The 21,839-nt window shown below is 40.4% G+C and overlaps 1 protein-coding gene across 1 annotated transcript; it reads right to left on the bottom strand.

Moving 5' to 3' along the window:
- Nucleotides 1-635: 635 nt before the first annotated feature.
- Nucleotides 636-21,625, bottom strand: ACSL5 (acyl-CoA synthetase long chain family member 5). The gene is made up of 21 exons (XM_018069311.2): nucleotides 21,471-21,625; nucleotides 12,187-12,372; nucleotides 11,537-11,645; nucleotides 10,838-10,902; nucleotides 10,658-10,759; nucleotides 10,230-10,329; nucleotides 8,830-9,008; nucleotides 8,120-8,152; nucleotides 7,868-7,919; nucleotides 7,252-7,325; nucleotides 6,728-6,805; nucleotides 6,387-6,521; nucleotides 5,795-5,929; nucleotides 5,625-5,720; nucleotides 5,014-5,086; nucleotides 4,150-4,238; nucleotides 3,949-4,065; nucleotides 3,365-3,508; nucleotides 2,346-2,447; nucleotides 1,908-1,979; nucleotides 636-1,467 (listed from the first exon to the last, which is right to left on the bottom strand). Exons 2-21 carry the CDS (start codon nucleotides 12,340-12,342, stop codon nucleotides 1,327-1,329), a joined length of 2,052 nt encoding a protein of 683 aa, XP_017924800.2. The 5' UTR covers nucleotides 12,343-12,372; nucleotides 21,471-21,625; the 3' UTR covers nucleotides 636-1,326.
- Nucleotides 21,626-21,839: the final 214 nt, after the last annotated feature.

Below are 21,839 nucleotides of genomic sequence, written 5' to 3'. Positions count from 1 at the left end.
CACAGCAAGGGTAGGTCTTTCCTGACCAAGAAGTCTACTTGTTTTCATTTTGGTATATCTGATGTAGAACATTAAATACAGAGAGGAACAGCCACTAGCTATTTGAACAAGATAGAGAGGACAATTCTTGTTCCCAGACAAGGAGAACTGGCATAGGAAAGGTACCTGTACACCTTCCCCATATTGCAACCTTGTTAGCACTGCATTGCCTTTTGAACTGATACAGCAAACTACTGCAGGCACAGGGAGGAACTCTCAGCAGAGACAGCATAGATTGATTGAAGACTTAAGATAAAGTATTCATCTTGCCTAATTCATTCTCTGAATCAGCAGCTTTAGCCCAAGAAAATATTTGACACCTTATTTTACCTGATAGGCTCAGCAGAAACAATGAACTTGGAGACTTTGGCATATATTCCCTTACTACAAGGAAAAGAAAATTGAGTAGAGGAGCAACATCTGGACTACACTACCTTATTTCCTCATGGTTTGAACTGTGGCTGACCAGTGGCAGCATAGGGAACAAGTTAGCATTCTGCAGCAGTTGTGTTCCAGCTGCAGCCATACAGAACCAGGCAGCAGTAAACCTTGATGACAATCTGGTTGCTGCAGATAAACAAGTAATTCACACAGGCTTTAGTTTGATTGTGCAGTTACAATTTATTGCAACCTATATCCTTAGGATTGACAGCAAAAGTTTTCCTAGGCTCAAATTCAAAAGTGAAAAATCTTTAACACTGCCATTTCATTTGAAAACGTGCAAAAACTGATCCAGTGCCTCCCATACTAGAGTATAAACTATGTTTGCTGTAGCCACATGTCCTTTGTAAACCAGTTGATGCCAAATTACTTATTTTCATTAGAAGCAACCTGTACCATGTGGTCCAGGGCTAGGAACAGGAAATTCACTTCTGTATTTGTTGAACAGATGTTATCTTCAATTCATATTGTGTTCAGTCTGATTGCAGATCAATCCACAACAGGTCACAGTGGAGTTCATAGTTTGAGCAGGAAAACAAGATTTGCTTTTGACAATCAGAAGTGCATACAGCTGTCTTTTAAAGTCTGAGGCTCTTGCATGTTTTTGTACTTCAGTCGCAGTCCAAGGAAGATTAAAGTTCTGGCTTTGCCTAGACAGCCAGTTCTTAGTCCTGCAGGATGTGACACTGCCAGTTGTCAGTTATGCTATATGCATCTTCATCCAAAAGTCATTTTTCCAGAAAACCAGAAACAAATAAATTTGAGTTCTCCATGCTCCCCTCCACAGGTCATGTAGTGTCACAGATTTATTTGGATACTCCATGCAGTTTAAATTAAACTGGCCACTTATTCCTGTGCAGATGCATAGAGGGCCTCAATCTGCTCCTGGAAGACTTTAACAAGCTCTGGTCGCTTTGCCTTCATTGTTGGTGTCAAGAGTCCATTTTCTACAGTGAACATCTCTGTGTGAATGTACAGATCTTTAACCTATTAAAGGAAAATTATTTAGCACATGACACTCACATAATTAGAAGACAACAGTTCTTTCCAGCTTCCTTGAGCTCAGTGCAAGAATTCGAGTCCCAGAGATCCAGTAAATAAACTGGTTTTTGATGGAAGTCAAACTGCTTTTGGCTGACACAGCAAGAGGGTGAAACTACAGAACAGCCCCTGCAGCCTGTTGTGAACCTCCATCTCATGGCAAATTGCTACTGTTGCCCTGTACAGCCACTGGTCTCTTGGTCAAGAGAGGAGCATTGGTCAAGAGACCTGCAGCCAGTCAACATTTCACTGACTGCTTCAGTCAGCTGTTGGGAGCAGTGGCCTTAGGTCCCATCCTGGCACAGTCAGTATCAGGAATTAGGACTTCCCAGCCATTGTATTAGCCATACAGGTGCTTGTGACAAGCAGGATTTGAAAGGACTCACTTGTTCAAAGGATTTAAGGCCAGCCTGTCTCCCCAGTTTGATCATATCTTCTAAAATAGCTTTCTTCACTGCCTGGAAGAAAAAGAGCAGAAGCAGACTGGATAAAGCTGCCATTTTGTAATTGCAACTCAAGACCATAACCATTGCCCAGTCAGGGAGAACTGGCAAGAATACATATTCCAACATTCATCCCATATTAAGGCCACTGCAGGATCATGTCTATCTTCTCATTGTAAAAGAAGCAGCAATAGCCCTTGAAACATCAAGAGATACCTATACTCAGTTCCAGTTTTCACTGTAAGGCTGCTCATATGACTCACCCAGCATTAAAGCAGTTTAATTTACAAAAAAAGGTGGATAGAACAAAGTCAGAGCAACACAAGATTGGATTTCAGAATTAAATTCTGTCTCTAACCTACTAAAAACAAAGCCACTCACAGGATTTTTGCAGAGGTCTTCGTAGGAACCTTTTACTCCCAGTTTTGCTGCAAATTCTGGAAGCGTCTCTGGATCAGGAACCACTATACCTACTAGAAAAGACTGAAAACAAGTGGAAGTCATGCTGAGAGCAAGATAAGGCATATTAAATGTCTTTGTGAACTTGATTGTGAACAGTGTTTCTATAACAAGTCACATTTACATCCCCATCCATTTTCAGAGTTTCAGAGGTAGCTCCAAGGGCTTTCAAGTCACTGAGAGATGAGACAGCAATAATTGAAGTACTAGTGCTGTTTGTCACATGCTGAATGCTCCAGCAATTACTTTTGGCTAGTTTATAAATTTAAGACTGGCCTCTGCTACCATTGGTGGCACCTCTGTGGGAAAGGAATGGAGAAACACTTCTGCTATGGAGAAGGGCTGTGAGAGATGGGGTTGTTCAGCCTGGAGAAGAGAAGGCTCCATGAAGACCTTATTGCAGCCTCTCAGTACTAAAAGGGGGCTTGTAAGAAAGATGGCAACAAATTTTTAGTAGGGCCTGTTGCAATAGGACAAGAGATAATGATTTTAAAATGTAAGACAGTAAAATTAGACTAGATGTAAGGAATTTTTTACAATTAAGGTCATGAAACAATGGCACAGGTTGCCCAGGGAGATGACTAATGCCCCATCCCTGGAAACATTCAAGGTCAGGCTGGCTGGGGTTCTGAGCAATGTGATCTAGTTGAATATGTCCCTGCTCATTGCAGAGGGGATTATTCTATGATTCTAAACTGTACAGAACTGACCTAACATGCTAATCTCATACAAGTATGTAATTAGCCTTTACATAGCATGCAACTTGATGCCAGTTGTCAGTTGGGAAGTCTATAGGTCTGAAAGCATATTCCTATAAACACGGTACTCTTGGGAACAGATCTTGTTTAAGAACTCTTGTACATGCTTATATTTGCGCCCTGATCATCCAGAACACATTGTGGGAGGAATTTTGCAGGATGCTCACGCATAACATCACTTACCCTCAGGCTTTCCCCATGTACAAAGACCTGGGCTACAGGACCACTTCCAATATAGACATTTTCTATCTTCTCTGGAGCAATGTATTCTCCTTGTGCAAGTTTAAATATATTCTTCTTCCTGTCAATGATCTTCAGCGTTCCATTCTAGAAGTTAAAAGTGGAGGTCATTAGTTGCAAGTCTCTGTCTTGCTTATATAACAAGATAAACAGGCTTTGCTTTGTTTTATGAAAGGCACATGCTAGTCTACTACTGGTCTTTGCGTTCTATTGAGAGAATGGGCACTTTGTCTAATTTCTCCAGTTAGCTCAGGACATGATTAGACAGCTCCTTTTTTCTCCTTTGACAGAAACCAAGACACCTCGTTACGTCACTTCTGCAGTGAAGAATAGTCTTAACTATGGGCCTAACAGGTGTTATTTGAGATCTTGTAACCTAATTGGTCTTTGGAACTTTGCCTGGAGTTACTTGATGAATGATAAACTACTGTATAAAGGCTTTTATCCTAGAATGCCATGTTTTGAGATTACTGTAAACTAACAGGGATTCACATCCAAGGGACGGTTTGTATTAAACAATTACTCACTGGCAACCACTTCCCTATGTCTCCAGTGTGGAGCCAGCCATCTTTGTCAAGTGCTTCTGCTGTCTTCTCAGGGTCTTTCAGATAACCCTTGAACACATTTGGTCCTTTAATGCAGACCTGTAGTAAGTAAGCACAGAACATTGTTAGTCACCAAGTCTTATGTTTCGGTATTTCCTGACATGCACAGGAGATGGTGCCTACCTCGCCTTCATTGTTAGAAGAGAAGTAGCTCATTTCTTCCACATCATCTAGTTTTACAATATTACAAGCCAGAGGGGTTCCAACATGGCCTAAGAGGAGGGAAAAAAAAAAAAAGACTGCAGCAATACTAGATATTTAATGGCTTTGTTCACTGCTTTAGCAAGAACCAGTATTGTTTAAAGGAGTCTGACATCAAATGTTCACAAAAGTTATTTAAATGCCGTTTTCAGACAGTTAATGCAGGACAAGTAACAGCTAAGTCTCAATGCTTAGAGCATTATTGGTGTAATCAACCAGACCAACCCCAAACCACATTTGCCACCACAGGAATCCCTCATAGACCCTGGTATTCATTTCCATTTAATTCTCATTATGCTCTGCAGTTATGTGGGCCCAAAGATGATGACTTGAGCTTGAATTTAGAATATATTAAAAATAGTCTTGCCAAGATAAAAGCTAAATCTTCACAGTCAGGTAGTCCTTCAGGAAAATAGTCAAGTATCATGTCTAATATTTTAGATATAATTATTTGAGTAAAACATGCAATTTTGGAGATAAAGCTAGTTCCTTAAAGCCATTTGTGAAGTCCCTGTTCAGTTTGCTCAGCTCTGTATAATCCTTTCCTGTATGCTGGGACAGGGTCTAATCTGATCTATGTTACTTTACACAAGGGATCCTCATCTACTTGAGTCGAGAATTTTGGTACCTATTAAGCACACAGGTGATTGTTGCTACCAAGAGTCACTTTGAAGTTATGTACTCATGATTTAATTTTAATTAAACTAAAACCAGTAATGCATCTAGGCTTCAGCACCCCTTTCTGTTGACAGCTCTGGGAGACTGTCCAAGTCCTAGCTGCCTTACCTGTTGTCCAGTCTCCAGGCATTGAGAAAGTGCATCCAGCTGAGCATTCAGTCTGGCCATAAGCTTCAAAGATCTGTGTGAGAAAGGATGAATATTCCTTGAACATCAAGTCCTTGGTGTGAAAGAGCTCTATTTCAACTATGCCCATGCTCAAATCTTCTTCTTAGGAAGGAAGCCAATACAACCTTAGCCTTTAAAGTATCTTAATCTAACTGGTGTAACCAGGTGTTTAAGTTCACCTATCCAAACGTTGCTTTGGTCACCTCATTTTCTGTTCTCAAATGTGTTACACTGGGAGCTCATCGACTGTCAGAATAAGCCTCAAAGCTCAGAGGTACCTGCCTGACTTTGAGGGCTGCATGTTCCTACTTCTGCTGCTCTATTTCTCTTCCCACAGCCCACAGCACAGTGTTTTGGTAGTGTAGTTTGAAGTCAGCTCTGCAGCATTTTTTTCCTGTTACACTAAACTTCAGTGAAGCAGCCTGTCAATCAGTACCCAAGACTGACAGCAACCTCCCCAGGAACAAGTTGGGCTGGAGCACAGCTGTATCTCTGGGCACTTATTTGGGCATAATCAAACAAGTCTTACTTTAAGAGAAAACTCAACTTACCTGACAGCCTAATGCTGCTCTCAGAAATGCCAGGACAGAGGGAGATATGGGGGCTGCGCCTGTGACCATTATACGCACTCTTCCTCCCATGGTCTCCTACAAGGGAAATACAAGCCGTCAGATCCTCCAGTATTACACTGCTCAGTTTATTTACGCTTGGAATAATTTACCTGAACTTTTTTGAAGATTAGCTTATCCCAAATGCTGTCATTTCGAATGATGCCCTGTTTTAATTCAGCCATCTTCATAGTCGCAGCCACGTTTAGCAGGCAACGTTTCACTGGGCTGTTTGCACCACTCTGGATCTGCAGGGAAAAGTATCAGTGATTCTTGGGTTTAACTCACATCTGTACCTCCCATTCTTGCTTTGTTTAGAGGCACCACATCTCACTTCACTGTTCTAAGGTCTATCTTCACTGCTGCCACGTCTAAGAGATGAACTCAGAGACAATACTTATTCATGTTACTGCTGACACACTGCAGCCACAGCTTTGAGTAACAGGGATCCTTCTAGCTGCTTCATTTGCATTCCAAAAGTAAACAGACTTTTTGTCTCTGAACAGCAACAAACTTAGCCCAGTTATGACTGGATACACTGTTCTTATACTCCAGGTCCCAGGACTCTTTCCATGTCCTCAGAGAAGATTTTAGAGAATTCTTCCTGCCAAGAAGTAATTAACTAGTGGTGACGTTATGACACAATCAATATGCTCACTAGGATATATGAACATGAAGATGATTTAGCTAAAATTGCTCACATACCTTGTCATATACTCTATTCAGCAGTCTTGGTACAACTGGAAACACCGTTGGCTTCAAGGTTTTCATGTCATCTGTTAGCAGCTTGATGTCTCCTTGGAAGAAGCCTACTTTTGCTCCACAGCTGTACATCACGGCCTAAAGATTGACCAGACTAAGCTCAGTCAAGGGTAATTCCTAGTTTCATTAGCCATAGTTATTTGTCTATGATAAGCAGCAAGATTTTCAGTGCCCACTTGTAGGAAAGTTATTCTGTGAATAGGTTTTGAGGACATATAGATTGCTATCGTATCTTTAACTATAATTTGATTCATAGAAGCTCAGATGTATATATCTGTACATACCTGTACAACTCTCTCAAACATGTGAGCCAAGGGAAGATAGGAAATGGCGATATCTGAACTTGTACACTCAATTGTGCCCTAGAGGGGAAAGAAACAGAAGTAGGTTAGCATTCCCTATGCCTGCCTGAGTTACTCTTAAGTAGAAAGTGGATAAAGTTTGGATCAATTTGACTACTTTGAAATACACTTCAAATGACTGAAGCAACTCATGCTCATCCATCACGTGTTCAAGATTTGCAGCTCTCACACTAGATCAAAATTAGTTTTATCTTTTGGCAAGACTTGTAATAGTGTTGTTTAGTACTCTTGGCATTTAGGACTGACTCACTCTAGAATAACTTCTACACAGAAGTTCTTGTTCAAGGTTAAACTAAGGTTCTTTCAATACTATTGTCCCATTGAAATATGGGCACTTAGGAAGGCATCAGTTTCTGGGAGCAAATAATTTACGGAAAGTGCCCACATTAAAGCTGTTTGTGTGACTGAGGGACATACCCTGATGATCACCATTAGAAGCAGCTTACCTCTGTGCACCTAAGGAAGGAAGCAGCATTTGAAACAACATTTCGGTGTGTCAGCATGGCTCCTTTGGGGTCACCTTTGGAGACATCAAGCAAAGTCAGCTGTAGCTCTAACTGCTTCTGCTGTCAGTTTTCCATTTTTTGTTTGGCTCAGTCTGAAGTATTTTGGTACTAGGCTCAGTCACAGCATGCATTGTCTTAAGAGTTCACAAATATGCCTCATCTTAAACACTTGAACAGCTACAGATGTTACATAAAGGAAATGGCTACTGAAACGGCAGAGTAATTGGGAGTAGCATAGAGAATGCTGAAACAAGATTTATTTTTTTTTTAGTTTCCGTGGATCAAAATACACACACAGGTAAACAACCGATCTCTTGAACATTAGGACTGTATTTTTCATAGGGGAAGACAACATGAATTTGGCTATTCTTGCCCCCAGTTCTAAGAAGCTTTGTCTTAGTTTACTTGTAGTGACAGGGTCCCAAGTAAAACTGCAATAGTGGTTTGACACTGCTCTAATGTATTGTTTTATATTCTTAGGATTTCCTATTTTTGTGCTGGGAAGCTGCAGGGGTAGGCTGGTCCAGTGGGGAAGCATCACCATATATTCTCTTACCTGTGGTTCCACTTGTAAAACACACAACAGCAAGATCATCAGGCTTAGGAGGCTGAAGAGAAAAAGCCACATAAGGTCAGTGTTAGGATTATAGTGCTTATCAGTATTTACATAAAATTCCTAAACTGTGATTAACCAGGAATTCTGGTTCATAAAAGAAAAAAATCCTGCCAGTCTCCTCTACTAACATGGCAGGAGGTCTTTTCAGAGACTACTTTTCAAATTTTATAACTGTGCCATAGAGATACTTACAACTGGTTGTCTGATGTTGTTTTTTCCCAGCTCCTGTGTTAGAGAAAAAACACAGCTTAGCAGATGTGCAACAACAATAGATGAATAGATAATTCTATTTCAAATACAACACTTGTTTTTACTTTGCCTCTTGATGCTCTGTCTCATTCAAGGAGAGATGTCTTCCTGAATTCAATACACACAACTCTGAAAAACTGACTACTGCAGTTGTGGAAAGCACAAATTTGAGTGTGCGGAAAGTGATCGGAACTACTTAAAGAATTTGGAAGTCCTAAGTGTACATATTTAATTTTATTTGACACAGGCCATAGGTCTTATATTTTACATGTATGCAAGATTAAGCCTAGTATTGGGATGTCTAAGCAGCCACTAATTTGAATTTACAGTTTCAATTAGGCTCAACTGCCAGCTTAGAACCCTGATAAATCCCGTTACAACTATACCATGAATTAAGCTAAGCAAGTCTTCAGTTTCATGCATGCTGAGTGTCCACAACACACGAACACAACTTTAGTCAGTGGTTTGAACTCTGCAAGGCCATTTGGCTAAATATATCAAGTTTCAAAATGACTGCTCATCAAGATCCAAGCTACAGGAGTGACAACCAGATAATGCTTACATTAAAGTGTCATTGTTGCCACAGAAGGTCAAGATGTCAATCTGGCAAGGTATTCCTTGGCAAGATGAAGCAGAAACCTTTAGTTACCTACCTCAACCTCCTGCAGTGACAGAATTTCAAGTCCCACTTTATCTCCTCTGTCCTTGAGCTCTTTATCAAAGAGATCCATGAGAACAATTATCTTCAGACATGGGGTCTTTTTTTGCTCGCAGTTCTCAAGCAAGACCTGTGCCTTCTGTGGCGTGTCACAGATCACTACACTTATGTCAGCTACAGAAAAGAAATTACATTTCAGAAGTCCATTTAGAAGACATTAGACCAGTGACAGCTCAGAAGCACATATGTTTAGAACACAGCATTGGTTTGTTCTAAAGCCATTTGCATTTGTTCCTATGGATTGAGTGGTTGGCTTACAGTGCTAAGAAGGTTCCTCCTACCATCATCAACTGATTGTATTGGTAGAATCTTAAGTTTGCTCAAAGTGAGGGCAAATGCTGAGGGACTGAAGAGAAATATCTTCACTCTCAGTCAACACAGGCATTTAAATTTTTTGTATTACCATAAGAGTTCAGAATTGTCCTCACTGATTGTTTAGGTTTAGCCATCTTCCTTAAATCCAAAGAAATTTAGGCCTTGTTGAAAGAGGCTGCTAAATTCTGGAGTTAATACCTCAGCTTCCCCACGTGTGCAAGTGAGTTTTACACAATTACAAAAGAATTTCCTTTAAATTGGCAGAGGAATTGGATTTGCCTGAACATGCCGGTTCCCCATTAGACTACTAAGTCACAGCTGTGTAGTCCCAAGGCAAGACCTGTTTGCAAGGTTCACCAGCGTAACTGTTGAAGGGATTTTATTTGGCAAGTCCTGTTTATGGGGTGGATCCCAGATTACTGTGACAGTAGTGCACATTATTTCCCCTATGTCTCCCAAAAGACTGGGGGAAGAAAGTCTGAAGATTTATTTAAGCTTCCTTACCAGTTTCTTCCATGATGGCATGTTAGTTGTTGCTTCTGTAGAACAACAGGCACTAACCAGATAGATTAAACAGATTTAGGCATATCTTTACCCTTCCCTCCTCCACTCTTTTCATCCTATAACTTTAAATCAGAGACACACATCTAGTCTTAATTTGCATGCAAGTCTGTCTGCATTGTCTGATTGTTTGGTCGTGTGGGATTTCAAGATTTCAAAACCTCAGATAGCAAACAGTTGAGCACTCTGATTGCAGAATGGTCCACAGAATCTAGCAGGTCCTTCCGTGGACTTGCAATCAAGACACTAGGAAACATAAGAATCCCACTGGACTCTTCTAGGCATTAAACCATGTGCCCTGTAAAGCAGTTTCATTTAAGAAAATAAGTGTCTGTAAAAGTATAAGAACAGTAAGGCTAAAACTACTCTGATTTTCACATCAAATTCCCTTGAACTTAGCCCTCTCAAAACAAAGTTTCTTAGAAAAGTCATTATGAAAGAGTGGAAGTCAATATTTACCTCTGTTAACAATATATACAATGGCCTCTGCCCCCAGGGTGTCATAGAGTGGAACAGCAACCATTGAGTAGGTGTAGCAGGCATACTCTGAAATGGTCCACTGAAGAGAGAAAACAGCACAGCTAAGGAAAACTAGCAACCCTCAAGACAGGATTGCCTACAGATTTCATACATCTTGACTGCATCCCTCATGCACTCAGTAGTGGGGGGAGTTATGTGAGGAGCACATCCATGAGAATCAGAGTAGTGAGAGTTCAAGATCATTGTATTACATGCTTGGAGTGGTATGTGCTCAGTCAGTAAAAAGGGAACCAGGAAGGAAAAAGAGTTGTGATTGTTCCTCATGTCGCCTCAAGCTATTTAAATACCGCCCTCTCACCCCAAGGTGTCAGAATGTTGTGGGAAAGAATATACTATTTGTTGCTTACCTCTGGCCTATTCTGAGCAAAAATACCAATAAATTGGTTTGTTGATGGTTGGCATCCTTTTTGCAGAAGCCCTGATCCCAAGTATTGAGTTCTGTCTAAAACCTGTAAGATAGTTTTTCCCCACTTTAGTGTTACAAGACAGTGTCTCAAATTAAGTCATCTGTCATTTACTATACTCACCTGTTTGTATGTCAGCCACTGATAAGGTTGCTTGGGTTTTCTGTAGCCTAGACAGTTACCATTTCCTAATGGAAGAGTTCAGAAAAGCAATTTCAAAGCTCAGTACTGAACGTGCATAACACTTCAATACAATACTTTAAGTGGGAAATATTTTCCATCAGTCATCCAGCTAACTGCACAGAACGTAGAAGGACAATGTCCATAGTTAAACACTCTGCCCAAACCAAGATTGTAAGACTGCTGGCTTTATCCTTACAAGCAATACTTCCAATATCTGGTGATATTTTCTCATTTCAGAACCCACATGAGATTGAAATAGCTTGCAAGCTATCACATATTTCCATGCATAGTGACATGTGCACAAATTCATATCTGTTGTAAACAGGTAGTAATTTTAAAGTAAAACCCACATGGTAAGATAAAGCAGAGGTGTTCCCCCCCACAATTCCTCTGATGTTTATTATCTGCTAACTCTTGACTGCACTGTACCACCTTAAGCTTCTGATGTTTATTCCCACCCAATCTGCCAACTAAGACTACAGCTAAATTGGGGCAAGGAGAGACATGGTCGCTTGTCTCTCCACCCCACAGAAGGCTAGAAAAGCTTTTGCTAGTCTGAATTTTACCACAGCCAAGACACAAGGAAAAAACTTATTTACTTGTGATAGACAAGTACTAACTAGGAGATACAAAGCTTACCGGAAATATATAGTCCTCTCTGTAAAGCTTCATACAAGGTTTTACCATCTTCAAAGTAATAAGAAAGCAGGTTATTATCTGTCAAGAGTGCACTTCTTCTGGCTCCTCCCTAGGAACAGACCATGGTAATGAAAAAGTGCAGAACAAATGAAATGTCATTCATTCCTCAGCCATTGTCTGAACAATGCCCTTTAAACCATTTCAATAGCATTGCATTGTTAGGGAAGTCTTTTTCCTTCCTGATTTTGATCTACTCAGTCGTATGCAGAGGAATTTTCTAGATTGCCTACATTAACATTTGATTACAGGTTGTTATTGACTAGGACTGAGTGCTACCACTTGTCTAGTTACAAGAAGTATAGCACCAGCTTCTAAGCTGATGCAGTGCATTTAAAATACAGGAATAAGTCAGCGACAGCCAAGGCTATCTGGTAAAAAGCCTATCTAAACCTATTGGCAGGAGCTGCTGTTTCTCACTCTTAGCATCTTAAGGCTTCCATTCTTCCCACCATACTGCTCAGTTGTACACCTGAGAGAGAAGGCTGTGTATGTCAGACAGGAGAGTTTCCACTGGCACCCACAGGCAGAACGGATCAGTATTCAGATTAAGCTCCAAATTAGACCATGTCTACAAGCAAAGAAAGTATTACCTCAATTCCTACTGACTGCTTGTTCAAGTCAACAGGAGGCAAAACAGGTTTTGGCCTGCTTACTACCCACAGGAAGATGACAGATCCAAATACAATAAGAGTAATCAATGCTGGTGTTGGGAGCGGTGAGAATAACACTTGAAGTATCCAGATCATTGTGCTGGATCAATGGAGCCAGAGTTGAACCTGAAATAAACAGGAGATTTAGTAGACTTGAGTTAGAAGCTCTAACTACTCATGAGCCATGGTTACTTAAGTAGCTTGTTAAGCAATACTGCAAATCATTTCAGCAGTTTGCCCCCGAAGAGTCCTGGTACAATTATGAAGCATGCTTATGCAACGTTTTAAGCCTCTTAAGAGATCCCAAGTCACCTGTCCCCATAAATCTTAATCTATGCTGCATCCACCTCCACAAAAAAACTGAAGTCCAATGAAGTCACACAAGGAACAGATTACTTCTATTCAAGAGTAAAAAAATCTGCCTGGGGAAAACCAGTATATCATTTCCCAAATAAGTATAACCAAAAAAGGCCAAAAGTTCAATGATGTGCACCGTGGAAGTAAGAAAACTCCCCAATATTATAATTCTCCAACAGAAAGGAGTTTTGCTGAAATAGTAACCGTATTGCTAAATTACATGTCTGTCACACCTACATATATAAATCTGCAGGACAAGAAGTATCTTCATTGTCAGCTGCTCTTACTGGAAAGCAGGGTTCATTCTAGACAAGTATTTCACATAGTGACAGCATGTTCAGCATGAGATACAATACATGTCAAAACTGTGAAAGCTTCTTTCCACTAGAAAATGATGACTTGGAAGTCATTGTGTGCACTGGAAGTCTAGCTGGGAAATACAGAAGCAGTACTGCTGCTTGCATCCTCCAGAGTGTCTTCTTGAAAGGGCAGGGAAGCAAAACCTGAGAACATAAACTTCCTTATAAGAGACAAAGAAACATCTACCTGAGCTTTCTCCCTTAGAAAAAAAATACTTTAATCTCCAAAATGTTCTGATATGTTTAAGATTGAATCACCAAGAGACATTACTGTTTTTTGTCTGAATCAACTCAGATCTCACCAACTTATCTTTGCTAGTGTCTGAACAGCTATGCAGGAGACATCACACTTTGCAAGATGAGTAACAGTAAATACCCTTTCAAAGTCCTTCACACAGAATCAGAGGAACCTAGTTAGTAGATAATATGTCAGCTAGCAACTAACTAAATCCCCATACTAGAAGAATACCAGGCATCCTGAAGCAATGAGTTCCAGTTACCCTTTAACTATAATTCCAAAGAAGTTGAAGGTATTTTACAAACCATCAGTAAGTTCAGCCAGGGCCCAAAGTCAGAATCTGGGGCTTTGAGCCTGGACTGACCAGAGTTAGATTACCCATGTCTGTGTTAATCAGCAGTCCTAATGTGTTCTCTGGTGAGAAAAGACATGCACTCAGCATCTGGATAAGAAATGGTACCTCAGAGGCTTGTCATCAAGTCCAAGCTGCCAAATGCATATCACTTACATATCTGAGAAGTACCAACTCCCTAGTCCTCTTTTCTACTCTAAACCTTGGTTACCATGTGCCCTTCAAAACTCCTGGCCTTGGCTTCATGTACTGAGAGCCCAAAAAGATTGTGCTACAGCAAGAAAGGTAGAAATTGCCCTTGGGACTCTCTACTGATGGACAGTTCCTGTCACTGAGCATATTAAACCTATGGGAGCACGAACCTATTCTTTCCGTAGCACAGCATATCACCCATCTCCACCCCCTTCCTTTGGGCCTTATCAATTGAGCCTGGAGGAAAAAAGAAAACCCTAAAAGCATGTCTGCTGATTAAATTTACATTCAGGGCAAAGCTACTTAGCAGTTTAGGTTTAGCACTGCTCAGTTTGGAAGACAGAATTTGGCAATCAGCTGCTCTTCATGATATCATGAATTGTTCATCTGGCCTTGTAACCCATTACTGGAGCAGTTCGCAAGCAGCTTTCTGTAGGTGATTAAACTGTATCTGGCTTATGGTGTGAGTCAGCCACTTCCTCTTTTGGTAACATGAGCAGGTCACTTTTTTATAGCACAAGCACTGAGGCAGTTTGGTAGAGGCATCTCCATTCTTCAGCATGAGGAGTTGGATATCCAAGCTTTATTCCTTTAACTCAGAGCCCACTACTAGATCCAAGTGACAAAGCAAATCACACTTGCACCATTTGTATGTTGGAAGCTTTCTAGACCTTTTATAGACCTTGACAGATCTACTATCACATCTTTTTAGAGGGATACCAGAATACTCATGTTCAAACTCCTCTAAGTTTTGAGTAGCAGCAACCAGTTTGGGCCTTTTCCCAGTCTTTTCCCATCTCCAGATTGTCAAAAGGAATTTGCATTCTGTACCTTTCACATGACTCTTCCCTGGACATGAAATTTTTCAATTAGCAGTGAGAGAATAGAGGTATATACAGGTAACCAGAGATCACAGGTACAGCTGTACCAGTTTTAATGACTGAAGTGTGTTCATCTGCTCATTTTAATAGTAATTTTGAGACAATTTCCTAGAAGCCACGAAGGATTGGTTGACTTTAGAGTATCATGCTAGAGGTAAGAAACAAAACTGGGGATTATATCTGTAGCACCAAGTCCTCCACTATAACTCATTTATGCTGCTTAGCCTTAACAGTGCCTAGTCAGACAGATCAGTGCAGTTGTTACAAATACCTGCTGTCTATTATATGGACTTATTTGGTAGAAACTTCACTGAAGACACTTGTCTGACCTTTTTGTGGTATGGATCACAGAACCCAGTAACCCCAAATGCTCCATGCAGCAGTAGATAAGTCATTGTAAATTTTTCCATTGGGGTATTCTCATGTTCTCATTGACTTACATGCGAGGCAGTTTGTACCAAGACACATAGGAAGACTGAGCATCAAGGTCTGAAGGATAATGATGCTTGGAGCAAAGAGCTCAAAGTTCAGAGAGAACACCTCAACAAGAGACTATTATTAAATGCAGCAAAGTTTTTGCCTTCAGGTTCTGAATTGTTTACACAAGTCTCTTGCATAGGGAGAAAGAAAGACCAGACAAGCCTACAGCTAGTCAAAAATGATTTTCAGTTATAAGCCAAATGATTTTTTAATTTAAAGAAAGACCTGTTGACAAGTTTCTCTCTAAAGCTTGGGAAGTAGTATGTGCTCATTTGCTTCCAGGATTTAGTTTTTGGTTGGTTTGGGGTTTTTTGTGGTTTTTTTTTTTTTTGTTTTTTTGGTTTTTTTTTTAACTGTCTTCATTAGCCCACTTATAGCACTGAATGAGACTACATATGCAGGAGACAAAACCTAACATCCTTTAAAGACACAGATGTTAGTGTTATGTCAAAAAAGCACAGATACCCAGATCTGTGTTTTGTGCAATACACAAAAAATGCTTTTCATCTGAAAAACTATTTTCAATTCCCTTACTTTATTAATAGAATAGTGATAGTGTTTTGCTTTTACTTTCCAACCATGCTTCCACAAATGGGCTTTAGTCACTTCTATCAAGGCACATAGGGTGTTTTATTCAAGGTGTGGCAAGACATGTCAGCAAATTTGTCTGAATTCCCAGAATTAGGGCAGTTGTTTCTTATGCCTAGAGCTTCTACTGCAACTACTTGTCAAATCCAAGTTACTGCTAGTTTATCACCCCTGGTATCCTCCAAAAGCCACTTAATCCTACTGCCCTCAAAGCAGAAGACCCAGAGAGAGGACAGGAGTCTGAACATGGCAGTTTCCTGTCCATGGTAGGAGAACAGCCTAGATCTGTCCTGTGAAACAGCTACAATCGGAGTTTAACCCACAAATCCAAGTGCCCTGTGCATAGATAATACCTGATCTGTATGATCTTCGTGAAAACTCAACTTAGTGCAGCACAAAACAAAGCCAGAGCCTTTTTGACAGACAGCAGCTTCCACTGCAAGGGCAAGTCTGCGAACCAGTTCCTTTAAACATGAAGGTGTCAGAAGTGGAGTGCTTGAATCCTCAGAGTTCTGAAAGGCTCAGCTCCCAGATACAAAATGTGCAGGATGTCTCGAACCACCTGTTAAGCCTCTTGTGCAATAGGATGCTGGACAGCTGAAAATCTACTTGGGTTGTCCACCCTGATCAATGGTCAGGGATAAGATGCATTAGGCTCCAGAGTACAAAGGCTTAGTTTTTATCAGAAAAGATTACAGTGATATCATTTACAGCCTTGAGTTCAGAAGTACACATTCTCATTTCTGATGTAGCTCCCCATCTAAAGCTAGAAGGAATTATATTCTCTGTGCTCTCCAAGTGAGGACATTCTCTCCACTGGAAAGTGACTGAGCTTTGTACCTTCAAGCCCATAAATATGAAGAAAGAAATCAGTGTTATCTCCATTGCAATTGTTCTTTACAGACAAAAAAGCAACCTCTGATACTTGCACAATTTCAGAAGCAATAGTCATGCACTGCCTGGGACAATGTCTTCTAGAATTACATTTGTAATCTAGAATTCTTTGTATCAAGTTTGTCTAAACTTCTGAGGTGATCATGACAACATGTTTGTCAGCATTAGTAAGGTAACACTGACTCTTTCCAAGCAGGAAGAGCAGACTACAACCACCTACGCTGGGGTCACTAATTCGTTAGTTGACCAGCAGTATCTCACTCTTTCCATTTGCTTACACAGTGCAGCTCTTGCCTGGTGTCATCCAGCAGATGTGAGCCACTGTGCCAGTTCTTACTCCTTGGAAGCAATACATCCCATCTTCCTCCAGCTGCAGCAAGAAGTCTTGTGTTCTGGAGGGTTTAGGAAAATCTAACTTTTAGCATCCAGACAGAAGCTAAAGCACAAAAGCTCAGCAGTGACTGCTGAAAAGAGCCAAGCAAAAACCACAAGCAAAATGCTCAGTAATCTGCATTAAGCCCCAGATATGCTTCAGTTAGGCTTTGCTTTCAGAGTACCTCTTATGAGAGTCACAGCCAAACAGTTCAAGCACCCTTTGATCTTCGCTGAGAAGCTCTACTAAGAGGTGGGAAAGGATGAGGCCTCAGTAACTTACTTACAGGAAGTGCTCTGTGGTTTCTAAGCCTTACTTATGAAACCTATTGAACTTTGGCTTCCAGTAAACTTAAACAGAAAGGTCATTTTCTAATAAGGAATTTTAGTATGTTGGATATTACTGTCCCTCCATCAGGAGTGCAACAACATCATGACATCACTTACTACTAAAAGTTATTTTCTCAGATGAATTGAAAAGCCAAGTTTTCATATAGTTTTTTATCGTTTTTTTTTTTTTTTGAAAGCTACCTACTCAGAGAGATACCTACGTACTCAAAAACATGTTCAACTAGCCATTTGAACTTTCTAAAATTTAAAAAATAGGCAGTATAGCAAGTTCTGTTACTATTCATCCTGTTAGATAATACAGGTTCACTTCTTGCAAAACTTGCATCATCAAGATTGTGATAATAGGAAGTTATCTGCAGTGATAGAGCATGGTTTAAAGAGCTAAGTTTAAAGCTCAGTTTGAAAATTCACATAGAACTCCTAAGAAAACTAGAATATTATCATTAGGCACCTTAGATGCCACACAGAGAAAAGGTAGCACTGAAAGTTTCTAGATGCTAACGTCTTCTATCACTTCATATTATTACAGCACTTACATTATGGAGAACAAAGAGCAAACGTGTATCTGAACTTCACTCAGCCCAAGGTTCACATCTAACTGATAGCACATTACCGGAGATTTCCTGGTAGACTCTTAAGAACTCATTATCTTGAACCCTGCAGCTAATTACTACGCTTGCACGTTGGTTTTAGTAAAGCCCATGTGAGTAATAACAAGCAGGCCCATGAGCAATAAAACAAATAAAGTATAACTTTGTTACTTACACAGAAAATATTGCAGATCAAAAACGGAGTTGAGAAGCAGCGATTAAAGGTACCTACCATTGTGAAAATAGGGTGGGACCCTTAGCAGCATAGTAGCAAACCAACATTCATTAGGTAACACTCCTGTTAAACACTACAGCCAGTTCCCTCTCCCCAGTTTAAATAAATCAGCAAGCAGAAAAGCATGCTGGGAGGAGAGCTTTAAATAGCAGGAACTTGTGTGGGGAACTGGAGTGGTTAAAAAAGAAAGTAATAAAAAAAAAAAAACAAAACACCCAAAAGAAACTGAACATGCACATGATAAATTTATTGAATTCTTTGGTTTGCTGATGAAAATAGCTTGAAGTTTATGTATTTGTGAAGATCTAAGTAAAAAGTAAACTAAAATATTTTGAAATTATATTTACCATTTATTATTCATAATGTGTTTGCTATTATTTTCTCTATGTATAAAGCTGTATTCTCAGCAATAGAAATTTTTTCTCTATAGCTGAATGTACATTAAGCTGAGCAGAGCTTTGTAGCCTGGAATATCAACAAAATGCTTTGAGTACAGTATTTCTCATACACTGCTGTAATGGACTTGCTAGTAGGTTGGATTTCTGCTGCTGGCTTTGGTTTATTTGGTTTTGGTATCAGCTTTTTTTGTTGCTGTGGTTTTTTTTTCCTTTTTCTTTTCCCCCCACAAAAAGCTACCTCTCTCTTTCTGCTGTGTTATAGACTTACATAGGTGCAATTATTTGCACAAGGTAACAGTGAATCATGTTTCAAGCTTCAGTTTTGTTTCCTGGTATGACAGGGATTGTCTTTATGGTTTTACAGTTGCATTTCTTTGTTTAAAAGTTTATAGCTGTTGCAGTTTCCCTTTTTCTCTTTAATGCTTGTCTAATAGAACTGGAATTTTGCAGTAGGTTTGGAGGGGTGGGAAGGCAGTAACTTCACCCATGTCCTTCAGTGCCTTAATCTATATTTTAGAATTGTTTTCCCACTTAGCAGTTTGCCCATCTGAAAGTTTTTCTGCACTGCATGATTTCAGAATAATCTGCTAGACCAACTATAAAGCTGGAATGGAATTAATATAGCATGTACTTGCATCCAAAATACAACCTGTCCTGGACCTTGGCTTGCTAAAACACATAGTCCCTACTAATTGCAATTATGTTTTATTGCTGCTGTAAACTCTGTACTGTTCAGGTAAAGCTAACTTACATGTAGTTGTGACATTATTTAGCACTGTAGATACTCTTTTGGGAAACTGAGACTTAATTCACTGATTTTCCATTTTATATGAGGATGAAAAAGAAATAGCTTTATCTGCATGAAACTCCTCTGCCTTTGGCTTTGCCTACCCAGACCTGTTCCTGTGGCATTTAAGTGAAGTTGTGAGCTTCAGCTTTAACAGTCCCAGGCAGGGTGTGCTTGTGCTTAGAGAAAAGTAATGCCCCTTACAGACAAAGAAAGCAAGGCCAAGCACACCCAGCCCAGCCAGCCCCATTATCACCTTTTCTGTGTGCCCCTCTGAGGATCTTCCCCTTTCAGGTATTTGGCCTCAGACTGTTAATTTTCCACAAGAAAGAGAAAAAGTAGTGAATTTGCTATGATCAGCTGTTGGGTAGCAATGCTATGTATCTCAGGTGCATTGACTTTGGCTGCAGGTGTGAGAGAACATGCCCACAGCTCCTTCCTACCTGGCCTGCCAGGAGCCCAGTATGTGATGCTGAGGTCCACAAGCTGGACTGTATTGCCTGGACTCAGTGAGCCTCACAGCTCCAACATAAATTGGATCAAGGGATGCACACAGGAAAGCCTTGGAGAGGATAGCTTCTCCCTAATAATTGGTTCTGTTCAATGCTCATAAATTAGAATACAGCTGACGCTCTTTCCCTGAGATGCATAACAAATGACATGCAAATGCTGAGGCTCCTCATTTTTGGTAAATGATCTGAAGAAACTCCAGATTTTTGAAAGGCACAGATATATTTGTTGTTAGTAATTTTCTGGCAAAAAATAAAGCAGTTATCAATATCTCAATCTTTGCTTCTCTTTGTACCTATATATAAAATATACACCTGCATCCCTCGTACCCGTTAGCAAACTAAGATGAGCACTACGTAGGGTACGTGTATACAGAATTCAGGTTGTTTCATTTCTGTTGTCACTGTCACAAAAGTTTTGCATAAAGGATGAATAAGATGAGCTTTTGTAGTAAACCTTAAGGTCATGGCACAACATGAGCTTTTGCTATCCAAAGATGCCAAAACAGGCTTTCTACATATAACAAATAGCAGAGGATGTAAATAAATGAAGGGGAAGCGTTGTCTCTCGGTATGGTTTTCTCTGTTGTCACTTCAAAACTTGGATTTAAATTTTGTGAGTCTGCGGGAATTGTGAGCTCACTTTATTTGAATGATTTTTGAATTCCAGTTTGTTTTCTTAATGCTGTAAAAATAATCATTCTTTATGACTCTGCTCTGGTTTTTGAGGGCAGTGTCTCGCTTTTGTAAAGCACGGTAACTGCACTGGCACATAAATGATCTTCTCAGAGCACAAGTGGGTTCCTTATGAAAGGTAGTATGGAAAGAATTATAGGCTTGGAAGAGCAGCATGCTTTTTGCAAGTTCTCTTACTTGCAGCTTGATTTCAGGTTAATCTTTGTCTCTGCTGCCCTCTCCTTTGTTACAGGTCTGTACACAAGCTGCAGCTCTGTACACAAGCAAGAGCTTGGAGAAAGCTCCATCTCTGTAGCTACAAAAAGCAGTTGTACTAAGGTGATGGCAACAGTCTGGTGTGCAATACTCTAAGATCTGTGCATTTAAAACACTAGAAAAGGCATTATAGCCAGCTTCTAACCCCTAACTCCAGTTAGGGGTTAAGGTCTTATTGTAGTAAATGTTGCCAATAAACTTGTGCATATAAACAATCTACAATATAACAAGTTTTTACTGCCCGTGATGCTGTGAAAACAAATGATTCTTGTATTTTTGGAACTCTGTTTTAAACATTAGTCTGAATGGGACCCTGGCACTGATACTCTGTACGCTGTATCTTTAAATAGGCATAACTAACAAACTGATAAGAAAATGGCTTCAGCCTGGACAGTAGGCAGGTTTCCAGTTCCAGCCAGTCTATAGCAAAGGGGAGTGTGCAGGTAGCTGTTTTCGCTCAGGTTGTGATTTCTCTGTATGCCACCCCTGAGCCCAGACTTGCTGCTTTGAAAACCTACAGCCAATCACACAGCTGTTGCCTTTAACAGAGCACAGGGTGATAAGAAAGGTGCATTGGATCCAGGTATTGAAGCAAATTAAGGGTATTATCCCACTTGCGGTACTTCTCTGCAGGAGCAGGAAGCTGAGTCCTTGAGAAACACGGGCTGTGATCAGGAGGGATTTGCTTACCTTCCTTGAGTGCTGGAGGAGGGTGAAGGGGCTGGTACAGTTTGCTTCCTTCGCTGCTTTACAACTCCAAGTGGGTGTTCAAGGGTTGGTCCTTCCCCAGCTCCCGTGGTGCTTCCCCAGCTCCTGGGGCAGGACTAAGCCCCGAATCATCAGTGTGTGGCTTTAATAAACAGGCGACACTGCACCCGGGTAACCTTTGAACCTGCCTTGCAACAGGTTCAAAGGTAAAAAAAAAATTATTCCTGATCAAATATAAGGAGCAATTTTAGCTGGTTAGAAATGTTAAACATACAGCTCTTGCGCAACAGCGCTAGAGGAGAGCAGCACATTGTGAAAGCTCACCCCAGCCCTGCGAAAGCTGCGCACTTG

This window comes from Manacus vitellinus, unplaced genomic scaffold (assembly GCF_001715985.3).
Source record: "Manacus vitellinus isolate BGI_N305 unplaced genomic scaffold, ASM171598v3 scaffold_15_pilon, whole genome shotgun sequence".
Classification (NCBI taxonomy): domain Eukaryota; kingdom Metazoa; phylum Chordata; class Aves; order Passeriformes; family Pipridae; genus Manacus; species Manacus vitellinus.
The sequence above is the reverse complement of the archived record's forward strand: the minus strand, read 5'-3'. Positions and strand labels throughout refer to the sequence as shown.